The sequence below is a fragment of the Pelophylax lessonae genome (genome assembly GCF_965119305.1).
Source record: "Pelophylax lessonae genome assembly, chromosome: 5".
Lineage (NCBI taxonomy): Eukaryota > Metazoa > Chordata > Amphibia > Anura > Ranidae > Pelophylax > Pelophylax lessonae.
In genome coordinates this window covers 367,863,420-367,876,769 of record NC_138772.1, presented here as the reverse complement: position 1 = coordinate 367,876,769, position 13,350 = coordinate 367,863,420, and the positions used below count along the sequence as shown (strand labels likewise).

At 41.2% G+C, this 13,350-nt stretch overlaps 1 protein-coding gene across 1 annotated transcript in view; it reads right to left on the bottom strand.

The window, feature by feature from the left end:
• NETO1 (neuropilin and tolloid like 1) overlaps positions 1-10,376 on the bottom strand; it is a 204,861-nt gene extending 194,485 nt beyond the window's left edge. The window contains exons 1-3 of the mRNA XM_082259265.1: positions 10,233-10,376; positions 8,434-8,487; positions 8,169-8,306 (exon numbers count right to left, since the gene is read on the bottom strand). Coding sequence (XP_082115391.1) covers positions 8,169-8,306; positions 8,434-8,487; positions 10,233-10,260 — 220 coding nt within the window. The 5' untranslated portion in view covers positions 10,261-10,376. The remainder of the gene's footprint in view (positions 1-8,168; positions 8,307-8,433; positions 8,488-10,232) is intronic.
• Between the last annotated feature and the right edge of the window lie 2,974 nt (positions 10,377-13,350).

Genomic DNA, 13,350 nt, shown 5'->3' with positions numbered 1-13,350 from the left:
TCCACTAAATTTCTGCCTAAACGCCATTGTCACACACTATACACAGCTCCCGTGAAAGCAGCAACCTTATTTAGTGTGGGGTGTGGACTTAGCCCCTGAGCCATGATTGGCCAAAGGCACTCTGCCTTTCGCCAATCACGGCTCTGACAGTACATTGTGCTGTGATTGGCCAAAGCATACAGGTCAGGTGCATGCTTTGGCCCATCATCAGCAATCATTGCACTGCAAAAGTGCAGTGCATTATGGAGCGATCATGGGTGGGTGAACTTCCCACTGAGTGCCCCATTTGTTTGTGTGTTCAGCGAACACACGAACAGCTAATTTTCGAGTCGAACTTACGTTTGACTCAAACACACAGCCCATCCCTAGCTGCCAGTTATAGCCCGTGGTACTGTTAATTTGGTAAAAACTCAACAGCCTGGTTGTACACACTTGTGTACAACCAGCCTGCCCATACATGGATCCCTGCTGAACCGGCTGAGTTTTGATCCAAGTTTGGCCAGCATAATAGGATGAGAAATCACTCATCAGACCTTACTACTATTTTACACTGCTCAGGGGTCTAGGTTTCATACATCTTGCACCAGTTCACCAGAATTTTGGTATACTGGCCTTGGATATAAGCAGTTTGCAAATGAAGGCCATGCCAAAAAATCCCAGCTTCGTCAAGCTCAAAATGATTGTGTTAAATACGTGCTCATCCAATTTTTTAGAAGGATGTACTTTTGTGAAATTTACCAGCTAGGGAAGGGTTAAATCAGCGGTGGTCAACTGGAAAAATTTAGAGGGCCTCGAGTGCGGTCCTGACACTTCCAAAGGGCTGCAGAATAGCAGTGTCCAAAAATGTTGGTCCTGTTGCATTTTCTGCAGTGTTTCACAATACAAACTGAAGAAATGGAAGTATAATGACCCCCAGTATTGGTGTCAGTGACTACAAAAATAACAGCCGGCATTGGTGTCAGTGACTACAATAATACCCCTGCCACTAGTGTCAGTAATAATAACATTGACACACATTGGTGGTCGGTGGCAGTGAAAGTTAACCCCCATCTCTCCCCTACATTAGTGGTCAAAGCCACTGAAAGGTAGCCCACAAACCCCCAAGTGTTAAGCCTCCATCCCCAATTCCCCCATATTGGTGGTCATGACAGTAATAGTTATCCCCCCCCCCCCCCATGCATTGTTGATCATGACAGTAAAAGTTAATCCTGCATAGTGGTTATTATGGTAGTGCAAGTGTTAGCCCCCCCATCCGCCTATGTATTGGGGGTAATGTCAATGAAAGTTTTACCTGCCCCCCACCCTCCCTGTATTGGTGGTCATTTGAATGAAAGTGACAACCCCCCACCATATTGTTATCAAGTTAACCCCCATCCTTTATTGGTGGTCATGGCAGTGAAAAAGCTGGTAACCTCTACTCCATTTATTGATCACCTACCCGTCACATGTCCCAATGACGATCTCTCTTCCCAGGTAAGGACTTTACTTGTACTGTGGGCAGGGATAACTCTGCTTCCAGTACAGTCTCTTTCAATGGCAGCTCTGAAAGGCAGACAGTGCTCCAGTGCCAGGCTATCTGCTGCCACTCAATAGTCCATGGGCTGCACATAGAGGGCCTTCATGCCACACATTGGGCACCAGGGGGTTAGATACCCTGTCAAAATGTTTTTTCTGTCTTGTTTACACTAGGGAGCTTCACCCCTATATTTTTCCCAGATACCACTGTCGCAGAAACAGAAAATAATGGGAAACCAAGAATGTTAGATAAGAAAATGGTGTGAGTCTAAAGTTATTTTAATGGAAATACCCGGTGACAACAGTGTAACAGGGGAATTCAACGCAGACAGATAAATCTCCCCAATGAGACACCATTGGCAAAAAATCCTGGCAGGGGTTTTAACCTTACCCTACTCTATCCAAAACCTAAAATGTTTTGGTGATACATATACTTCAATTATTTTTAAAAGTTTGTGAAATTGCACCAACCAGGCAGTCACTATTTACTCTCCTTGAAACTCATATGGTTGCTTCATGTATTAGGTCACACACTTATTATATTTATTAGCATTATAACCTTAGTTAAAAAGTTTATAAATGCACATTAAGTACTTATTTGCCTATACAGAATCCACTTGTAGTGATGAAAATTGAACATTGAGTACAGTTTTCTGCACAGTACAGTAAGAATGACTGACAGCCTATTTAAAGGGAATGAAAGGTCTCACCTAAAACAAAAAACAAAACAAAAAACTAAGCATATATTATTTTTAGAAACAAATGAGGAGGTGATGTAATTAATATGTATAAATACATTCTGCATCAAGATACAGATCTGACAGGTGACCATTCAATTTTGAGCAATGTACAAAAGGACAGGAGAACATCAGCTGTGTGGAGCTAAGAAGATTCTACCATCAGTAGTAGTTAGAAGTAGTTATGTGTTAGAAGACCCTTCTTTAGAAGATAGTGAACATGAAAGTAGCAATAGTTGCTTTTGGGTATTTGTTCGGCCTTCCTCTTGACCACAACCACTAGAGTTGATAAAAGGTTGAAATCGACCAACAATTTCCTCTTAACAGCCTAAATAACTATGTTTGCTATTGTAGAATTATCGTTTACATATTTTTAATGCATTTTTTATGTCATTTCCAAAAAGCTTCGGTAGACCTTGGCCTAAAAACATGTAAAATATAGTCTCATTTACAAGAGACACTTTTTAAAATACAAAATGATTAAAAGCTCCTTAGTGATGTGAGCTATAGCCTGATCAGTAATAAAATCTTGACTGTAGGTCTATTGAGTCATTTTTAAGTACCTATCTAAATTTTAAAAAGAAATGTTGCTCCCCTGCATGAAGCCCGATTTGCGGAGTTTCAAAAAAAAGATCTGTTGTTACCACCCTTTTTGCTGTGAGCATGCCTTTCAAAAATTCTGTGTGTTTATAGTGACTCTAAAACATAGCACAATGAAAAATAACTTCCCACATATTATTGATGCCGTCTGTATAATTTCCCCCACTCAGTCCATTTTATCTCTCTCACTCTGTCTGCTCCAGGTTCCATAAACTCTGTCTGCTCCATCTACCCTACTCTGTCTGCTCCAGCTTCCATCTACCCTGCCTTCCCCATCTTATCCATTCTGTTGTCTCCAGCTTCCATCAACTTTTTCTCCTCTATCTTCCTCTCAATCTGTCCACTCCAGCAGCATCAATCAAATACAATTTGACCACTCCAGGCTAGTAAGCAGCAACTGCCCCCTGGCTAACATGCCCCTTTCCTTTGCATTGTGATGATGCTTCTCTTGGTCATGAACCTTTGTAGGAAAAGAAATAGCCGCACATCCAGGGATTCCAAAAGGTTTCAAATACCTTTATTTCCAAAAAGTTGCAAGTGATGACACCAAAAGACACCAGCATGAAGTCTCGTAGACGCGTTTCACACATACATCTTGTGCTTAATCATGTAGTGCATGAAGTAATGATTAAGCACAAGATGTATGTGTGAAACGCGTATACGAGACTTCATGCTGGTGTCTTTTGGTGTCATCACTTGCAACTTTTTGGAAATAAATGTATTTGAAACCTATTGGAATCCCTGGATGTGCGGCTATTTCTTTTCCTACAAGTGTTCCCACTGAGGCGGGCCGGGGCCAGCACTCTATTGGATATCCTATCTCCTGGCAATCACCACACACTATACACCTGGAGCAGTGTCTTTCCTTTCTTCAGTATCTTGGTCATGAACCTGGTGCCTTAAACCAGGGCTGTCAATCATCACTCATCAAGTATTTGCCTCCTACACAACAAACTGCTCAGACAGCAGTAGGGGGAAGAGGGGCGTACTGTCGCGCACCCTAGCTCTGCACCTACTGCACTAGTTCAAACATATTAAAGTACTACATGTACTTAGTCTCCTGGGGAATGGGGCATAAAAAAAATATGTGAGGTGATACTTTTTCTTTAAAAATTAGAGCTAAAAAGCATTATTATAACTATTGTATTAATCTTTAATTGTAGCACAGAAGACTTGACAATACTAAGGGAAATTAACTAGAACGTTGACACGAATTCCCTTTTTAATTAGCCAAGATTACATTGTGAAAATCCACATTTAAAGTTTAATTACATATCTAACAATAACTTTTCTGAGCACACATTTCAGCACTTATTTTTCCCAATGCGCTATTCTAAATTATGCACTGCGTGAGTAAAAAATAGTAGGTTACTAAAAAAGTTACCATAGGTACAAAAACATTTTATAGAAGAGGTAGCCAGCCCCTTATGGCTCAAGACTATTATTCAGGTACAAAAAAATTTAGACACCAGTTTAAGAGAACAAATAGCAACTTGAAAAAATGCAGTAACCCAGAGCAGCCAGTCAGAATCATTACTTCAATATTTGACCTAAATAGACTGAAATCTTATTGACAGATACTAATTTAAATTGTCTCTTGCTTGTGCTGTTTTAAAGCTGAACTCCAGCCAAATAATGAAATACAGTACATACAGTATTTACATTCATACAGTACATGTTGTCCTGCCTAAAGGATTTGTATTTCTGTCCATCCAGCAATGTGGTTTACAAAGCTCCGCCACACAGCACAGCTCCATCTGGCAGGTGAAGATATCTGATTTTTCTCTGCTGCAATTTAGTAAAATATACAGGTCTCCACCCCATACCCACCCTATGACTAGACAGTGAAAGATAAAAAGCAGACAGATTATTTCCACTCCTTTTCACCCTGATCTCTTCTCTGTCTCTTCTATAAGCATGCTTCTAGCACTGCAGCAGAACTAATTGACCTCTTGTGCTGCTTCTTCCCTTACCCAGCCTGAGCTCTGCTCAAAGGCTGATCCCAAGTAAAATGCTGCTACTTATATTGATTGCTTTAAAGTGGTTATACACCTCTGATATGAAAAATTACCAAAGCCTGTCCTCATACTGTATAAAGTGCACTTGCTTCAGTCCATAGCACCTGGTGTGCATCCCCTGCCATGTAGCACACAGCAGGTGATTGACAGCCTCAGATGTGTATGTTTCTAGGTGAAGCTATGTAGAGGGTGGTGTGTTTTTTTCCTCTATTCATGTGTTAGATTACACTAAGGTCTCTGCTCTGTGCTGTGCAGTGTGTGACATCAGATCCCTGCCCCCTGCCTACTTGAAGCTGACAAATACTATCTGATCTGTGTGCTTTAGAAGGCTGCGGAGAAGAGAGGACTGCAAATAAACAGGTTCCAATTTTGTAGGAGTATTCGCTTCATCACTGTGTATCAACTGAGGCTAGTCACTTCAGTGGGCTTATGTAAGGGATTAATATAACTTTAAATCTGAACTCCAGGCAAATAGTTAAATATATAGGAATCTGTTTTGCCTACCAAGTGAATTGACTTTCTTTACATCCACCTATGGAATTTACACAGCTCTGCCACTCCAGACAGTCCCATCTGTTAGGGAAGGGTATCTGTTTTTTCTTTGCTGCAGTTAAGTAATACAGCACCCCCCACCCCACCCCAATGCCTACTTTTCTTCCTCTTCTTTCTTACACTGATTACTTACCTGCTCTGTGCAATGGAACCTCCTCTTCTTAGATCCCCCACTGGCACTCCTGGCCCCTCCTCTCTGTCCAGTTCCCCTATGGGAAGCCGCTTCCCATGGGGACACTCGTGCTTGCTCACTCCTGAGCCCGGCTGCTGCTCCCTCATCACTGGTTTTGATTGACAGCAACAGGAGCCAATGGCTCCCATTGCCCCAGCATAGCCAGTGAGACCTGGAAGTGAAGGGACAAAAGAGCTGCAGACGTGCACAGTCACTAGATAGAATGAGGTCTCATGTAAGTAAAAGGGAAGGTGAGGGGGGATGCTGATACCTAAACCTTTTTTTTTTTACCCTAATGCAAGTAATGCATTAAGGTACAAAATGTTTAGGGTTTAGAACCACTTAAAGGTTTTACCCTAATGCATTCTCTGCATTAAAGTAAAAAACCATCTGTGCTGCAGGATCCATGCACCCTCACCCTCCTAATATTTACCTGAGCCAAATCTCGATCCAGCTCTGTGCAAAAGAGCAGCGACTCTCTGCGCTCTCTACCTCCTCATAGGGCAGAATGATAGCAGCTGGAGCCATTGACTCCTGCTGGTATCAATCAAATCCTATGAATGGGGGGTGGGGCAGCGTAAAGCCCTGCTGTCTGTGTCAATGGTCTCAGGCAGTGGGGCTTGGGAGCAAGCTGACACAAGTACCTCCCTTAGCAAGTGACTTGGACGGGGAGGGGGGTACTTGGAAGCAGGGAGGAGCCAGGAGTACCTGCGAGGGAATACAGAAGATGAGGATCAGGGCTGCTCTGTGCAAAACCATTGCACTTATATATCTTTAAATCTTTTTTTTTTTAAATAATAATAAATACAGAGCTGCATGTATTTGTGTATATCTGCCTGGAATTTAGCTTTAATGCCTAAGAGCTTAAGTCACAAGTAAGTCCCGGTTCACACTTGTGCGATGCGGGAAGGCTGTGAATTTGCAGCCTGTTCCCGCATCGCAAACGCACCCCTGGCAGTTCACACTGCCATATGTGATATGCAGGGGGTGTCAATGAAATGTTAACGACACCCCCAGTTTGATCGCATATCGCAGTGCGATCTGACAGTTCGCACAGGATCGGATCGCACAAGTGTGAACCACTGTGCGATCCGATCCAGATGCGGCTGGAAAAAAGGGTCATGTGCGTGTTTGGTGCGGATACAGTGCAAATTCAGCCATCGCATCCGCACCTCTGATCGCATGTAATGAAGGAGCAGTGCGCTCCGAATTACATGCGATCGGCGCACTCACAGGAATGTGAACCGGCCCTAAAACAATCTTTATTTTTAGCCCTGAGGCTGTAATTTTCAAATCTCATTGGACTCAACTGAAAATAACAGTAACTTTTTTAGAAAATAAGTGTTCTTGTCCTTATGTGTTAGCTTTGAGAATTGAGGCCATTATCTCTAACATGAAAATAACTGTCATTTTTGAAAATCCTTATGATTTGATCCTTATGATCCCAATAAGATCTGAAAATTTGAAAATTCTTATTCTGAGATAATCGCTTTGTGAATGGGGCCTATTGTCACAAAAAAAGGCTAAATTAGCAGTATTAAAGTGTTACTAAACCCACAACAGTAAAATCAATCTGTATATGCAGTAAAGCATGCTTGCAACACTCACTGTGAAACCTAAGGGGTTAATCCTTTGCACTGTGTAAAAAAGCTGTTTTATCCCGTCTTCTCTGATCCTCCCTTTATTTTACTGTCCCCAACCTATCTCCTGATAAGACGGATCCTTTGGAGTCATTCTGCACATGCTCAGTTTGGTGTGTATTGCTAGAGAGTGTTTTTTTTCTTGGTAGACTGCATGTGATCAGTACAGGGCCAATCAGCATTGTCCACTCAGGGTGTCAGGGATCCTGCAACCTCATAGGACAGTCAGAGTAGAATGAAAACTCCTCCTACAAGCTTTAACCAGACACTGGCTGCTATATTCTGCTAATGAGAAAGGTTGTTTAGCAGTTTATATTTACTGTGGGAGACCAGATATAGTGAATGCAGGGTCCTGGGTTTAGTAACACTTAAATAGTCACTCTTCTGTATTATGCAGCAGAAACACAAACATATGCTCCGATAATGGTACAAACTGCATTAAAGGAAACAGATCTCTGTGTGGCCTCCCAGCTACTGGCCAGAGGAATACTTCTTTAGAATATGTTATATGCTATATTGCTGTACTGGACAATAAATTCACTCATGTGGGAACTATATAATACTGCAAAAGACATGTGCACTAATGCTGAAACAACAGAGACCTACATGGGGCTCCCAAGCGATAAGATAGAGGATCATTGCTTTAAAACATTTATTATTCCTATACTGGGCAATAAATTTGCAATAAATTCACACTTATGGGAATTATATAATAATGCAGCAATAAATCAGACACATACTTAAATGCTGATACAAGCAACATAAGGGAAGTAGAGATCTACATGCGGCCCCCAAGCCACTGATGATTACTTCAATAATTTAGAACTTGTAATATTACTATAGTGGGAAAAAAATCAAAACAAAATCTGATTTTTAGAAATATTCAGGCAGATCATGCAAAAGTGTGTAGCAAATAGCTTTAAAGTATAACTACCTTCTATTATGTAGATACACTCCCTGTCAGGAGGGTACTTGTTGGGGTAGTTGGGAGAAGTAAAAATTCCTCCATCTGTGTATTTTGTCCACGTTCCACACTGTAGAGATTTCTGTCCTTCTGAAGGTGTCTGTTTGTCTAAAAAGGAAATCACACCAAATAAATCCATGTAAAAAAATACAACATGAAATCTACACTAAATTTACATTTTTATATTTTTTAATAAGAAAAAAAACTCTAGTGGTGAGGTCCATACCCAACTTACCTCCTACTTTTTTTGTTGCCCAAGACACATGCAGAATAATTAGACTTGTTACAACTGCAATAAAAGAAGACATATTAGTGTTTTGATGCATTTATGAATAGCACTGTGTCCTTTTTATAGCATTACAGGCTATTTTAATAGACATAGCTTGTAGTTGTTTAAAACAAATCTTTTAGGCTCCATGCACGCTTAAACAAATGACAGTTCCCTTGGCAAAATATATATATATTATATATTTTTTTTTTTTACAAACCCAGCAAAATATATATATTTTTTGCACATAGTTTAGGAGAGTTTTGCGTTTTTTTCTGCCAGAAAGTTCCAATCAAAAAGGCAAACCAGGAGTTTTTTCTTTCCTTCCTGTCCATTGAGCTTAAAATATGCCTGTAATCGTCCTAATGTGCTTGGACACATAGGATAACGTTGAGCTGCTTCTACAAGCAAAACGCGAAACTACTGGAGAAGCAGCGATTTTAAAGCCAGTGTGCATGGAGCCTACATTTTTTTTGTGATTTTCAGCACATACACACGCACACACACACACACTGGATTGTTAGCAACTGCTCTGTAGTATATCAGCCACGTTTGCAGGATATAGAGCAGTGTTTCTCAACCAGGGTTCTATGGAACCCTAGGGTTCCTCCAGAGGTTGCTAGGGGTTCCTTGAGCAATGGGCAATTTCTGCCTCTCCAATAAGTTCCCAATGACACCATTGTTCCTTTTAGCTATCTTCCCAATGATGACAAAAGTAAGGAGCATTCTTCCCACTGACTGTCACACCAATGTTTCATGAGTTGTGGATTTTTAATTTTTAGCAGGGGTTCCCCCAGACCAGAAATTTATTTCAAGGGTTCCTCTATGTTGAAAAGGTTGAGCAGTATGTCTGCTATATGTCAGACAATGCGTTATGTCTCACTGACTCAGCCCCAAGAAAAAAGGTGATGTGTGCGCCTTGGCACACTCATCCAGCCAAAGCCATGATCCAGACATTCTGGTTATAAAAGTAAGCAATGTACACTAGCTAGCTTTTGAATATGGCAAAACCCTTTGATGTCAAATAAGCTTACAATTCACTAGAGAGGGGGGACACAAAGGTGTCTTTCTTATATTGTAGGCTGCAGAAGCTAGAAGAGGAATGGGAAGACACACAACAAAACAGCAGCATCAAAAGACCAATATATTGACACATAGATGGGAGCTGTCCTTGGTCCTTAATGAGTTATGGAAATGAAGCTTCTTAATACACACACGTTTAAGAGCCTCTGAATTTTTAATAGAGTCAAACTGACTGTCCTAGCGATTTTAATGCAGTTCTTTACAAACACAGAAGCTTTTGATGAAACTAAGCTGTCATTTCCCCCCCACCACCACCACCAAACCCAATGCACAGTACATGGGGTGGGTGATAAAGCAGCTTTATCATATGGAAGAGCACTTTGCTGTGTAGAGCATTTACTAATCACTGCAGAAGAGAAAATGACACTGTTATACCTCCATCCACCACCACAGCAACCCCCCCACCGACTTCACATGGTAAGCATAAGGAGGGAGTTAGGCTACATCTCCAGAATGTCAATGTATGGCCAGCAGAAATATACAGTAGAAGCTTCTACTTGCATCACCTTTGTCCTCAGCCTGCTGCCAACATCAATATCCCATAAGAAGAGGAAAAATCACAGCAGCAGCAGCAGCTTTTGCTGAAATAGTGCTTGCTTGCTATTCAAAGCTGATCCAAGTCCTTAGCTTTAGAAGAAAAGAGAAGTATTGTGCAGCAGCAATCTGCAGCTAGACATACTCACTGTGAAACAAACTGCGCCCATGGACCATGTCTGTTCCTTACACAAGGGGCTTCGATCTCCACTAATTCCATTTAGATACGGGAGGACTTCCAGTGCGGGGGGGAATAGGATGGATTAAAAATTAAAAAAAAAAAAAAATACAAGCAGGAATCACCACTTTCCTCTTTACACGGTTCAAGTAATCACCATGATCGCCTATAGGACTAAAATGTCTCTAAACGCTGCATTCAAAACACTAGATGACATCTCCAAGACAGATCCCCAGGGCTCTGCAACAGATCGCCATGGATGGGCTGCAGGTCACTTTTCCTCCCCCCCAGGAGAATTGTCAAAGGGGGATGTCAAAGGAACAATCGCAAAGCAATCTGATCATTAGTTTGGGGGGAGACCAAAGCCAGATCGAAGGCTTCACCCGCTTTACATAACAGCGTTTCCTGGGTCTTTCCATGCATTGAAAGGATTAATGGGTCCGTCATCTGCTCTCTCTGGTCGCTCCACCTTTGCAATCTTCTGAAGGCAAGCTTTACAAAAATAGGGATTTAATAATATTTCTGGGATGAAATCCGCATTAAAACAGTAAAATCCCTCGGCCTGGAGCAGATCCAAATGCTCTGTTTGTTGCATAGTATCAAGCAGCGAATAAATATGAATATGACAGACCACCTTTCAGCAAGACCACCCAATCCAGAGATGTCAATACATAGATGAGCGCTATCCCTTGCAAAGAAATCAGTTCTTCTCCTCCAGGCTTCTAGCCCATGCAATAGAAAGCCTTCAGCCGACAACTCCTTTAATATTCACAGCACAATCAAACTTTACTAGTTAATCTCTTGGCCATATTGCATGGATTTTTTTTTCTTCTCAGCAATCCAGTGTACATGAAGACCTGACCATTGGGGCCAAGACCAGATGCAAAGCCAAGGACTCAACATGGTTGGCCATGGCTAGGACTTGTTCCATAAAATTAAAAAATAAAAAAGTCTTCAAAGAACAGATTGGGAGTTGAGCAAACTGCAGATTCAAATAGACATCCTGATCTTCCTTTGGCTGCTTCTTGAAACCAGAATCACTTTTTTTTTTAAATCAGGAGCCAGCCTGCTTCTGGATCATCACAAGCTCTTTTGCAAGATGCACCAGTCTGCTTGTGTGTGACTCCAATGCTGCAAACTACAGCACTCTCAGCAGCTCACCACTGAAAGCGACGCAAGTGGCTTTGCATATGATTGAAAGAGGGAGGGGAGTCAGCTCTCTTCATTATTTGACTCCTATCTACAAAAAGATTAGCTATTGAATTCAGCTCCTGCCTTGCTTAGAATATATTCTCTGTAGGATACAAGGCAAATGACCGACTTGGCTAGGAAAAGAAGATGTTTAGGTTTTTCTATACATTATGATTATGAAATACATATAGATCATCATTGTTGTTTGTGTCTTCTTGGAATTGCATATGATATATGGAACATGGAGAAAGGGAAATCAATATTGTACTTTATTAGAATACATAAATTCAGTTAATAGCTAGTCATATTTCACTGAGATTATTAACATGATGTAAAATGAATGCTGTTCTCAATCAGTAGATTGTAAATTATTTATTCGGATATTAACCACTTGCCGACCGGCGACCGCACATATACTGCAGAAGTGTAAAGTTCCCAATGTCCATAAGGACGTTGGAAAAAGGGGAGGGCTTAGTGGGACTTTTATGGTATCATACTCTATTGATGTATAACAAGATAGATATATAAAATCAAAATATATTTTATTAAATGTTCTCCTTTTAAAAGCCAATAGTATTAACAAATGGATACTATTGGCATAATATTGTCAGACATACACAAAACACATGTAGACAACAAATACAAATGCAATCATATACAAAAATGGTGACTTTCCAAAATCGTCCTTGATAAGATTCTCCTTATTGAGGTGTGAGGTTTATTATGCCTCCATTGGAATTCTAGCCTGACATGTTTCGCAAAAGATTATTGCTTCCTCAGGGGCAAAAAGAATTCAATAAAGATTATCATCTATAAAAATATCAAATATACTGCAGAAGGTTGACTCGTTCCCGCGAAACAACGTACCTGTACGTCGCTTCGAGGAACTGCGAGTGGGGGCGCGCGTGTGCGCTCCCATTCGCCACAGGGGAAGCTGATCTGTGAGTCCGGCGGCCTCTATTGCCTTGATCGATCTCCGTGGAGACAGAACGGCGGTCTGCCGTTGTAAACACGACAGACCGCTGTTCTGTCAGTAATGAACACAGGGCTCCTGTGTTCCTCCTATTTAGAAGCACAGGTCCCTGTGTTCCTTCCATAAGCCCACCCCTCTGCACAGTTAGAAAGCACCCCCTAGGGACACATTTGACCCTTTGATTGCCCCTGGTGTTAACCCATTCCCTGCCAGTGTCATTAGTACAGTAACATTGCATATTTTTATTACTGTAGTAATGTCACTGGTCCCCCCAAAAGTGTCAAAAATGTCAGTTAGGTGTCTGATCTGTCCGCTGCAATGTCGCATTCCAGCTAAAAATAGCTGATTTCCACCATTACTAGTAAAAAAAAATGAATAAATAAATAAATAAATAAAAATGACATAAATCTTTCCCCTAGTTAGTAGACGCGCTAATGTTTGTGCAAACCAATCAGTATACACTTATTGGGATTTTTTTTACCAAAATGGCAGTATCTCACAAACGTGAGTACACCCCTCACATTTTTGTAAATATTTTATTTTATATTTTCATGTGACAACACTGAAGAAATTACACTTTGCTACAATGTAAAGTATTGAGTGTACAGCTTGTATAAGGGTCCTTTCACACGGCCGCTCTGTGTGAAAGGTCCGCTGCGGGACTTTTTTTTTTTTCACGGAGCGGATGACATTTCTGTCATCCGCTCCGTGTGCCCGCATATCATCCCATCCGTTTGCGGATGATATGCGGACATAATGTAAGTATATGGCACTGCGGATGTCAGCGGATGACACCGCTGACATCCGATTTTCCTTCCTTTCCGTTTTTTACACGGAAGAAAAAATGGGGTTCTGTTCCATTTGTAAAAACGGAACAGAACTGAAAGGAGGAAAATCGGATGTCAGCGGCTGGTATTCCGCTGAC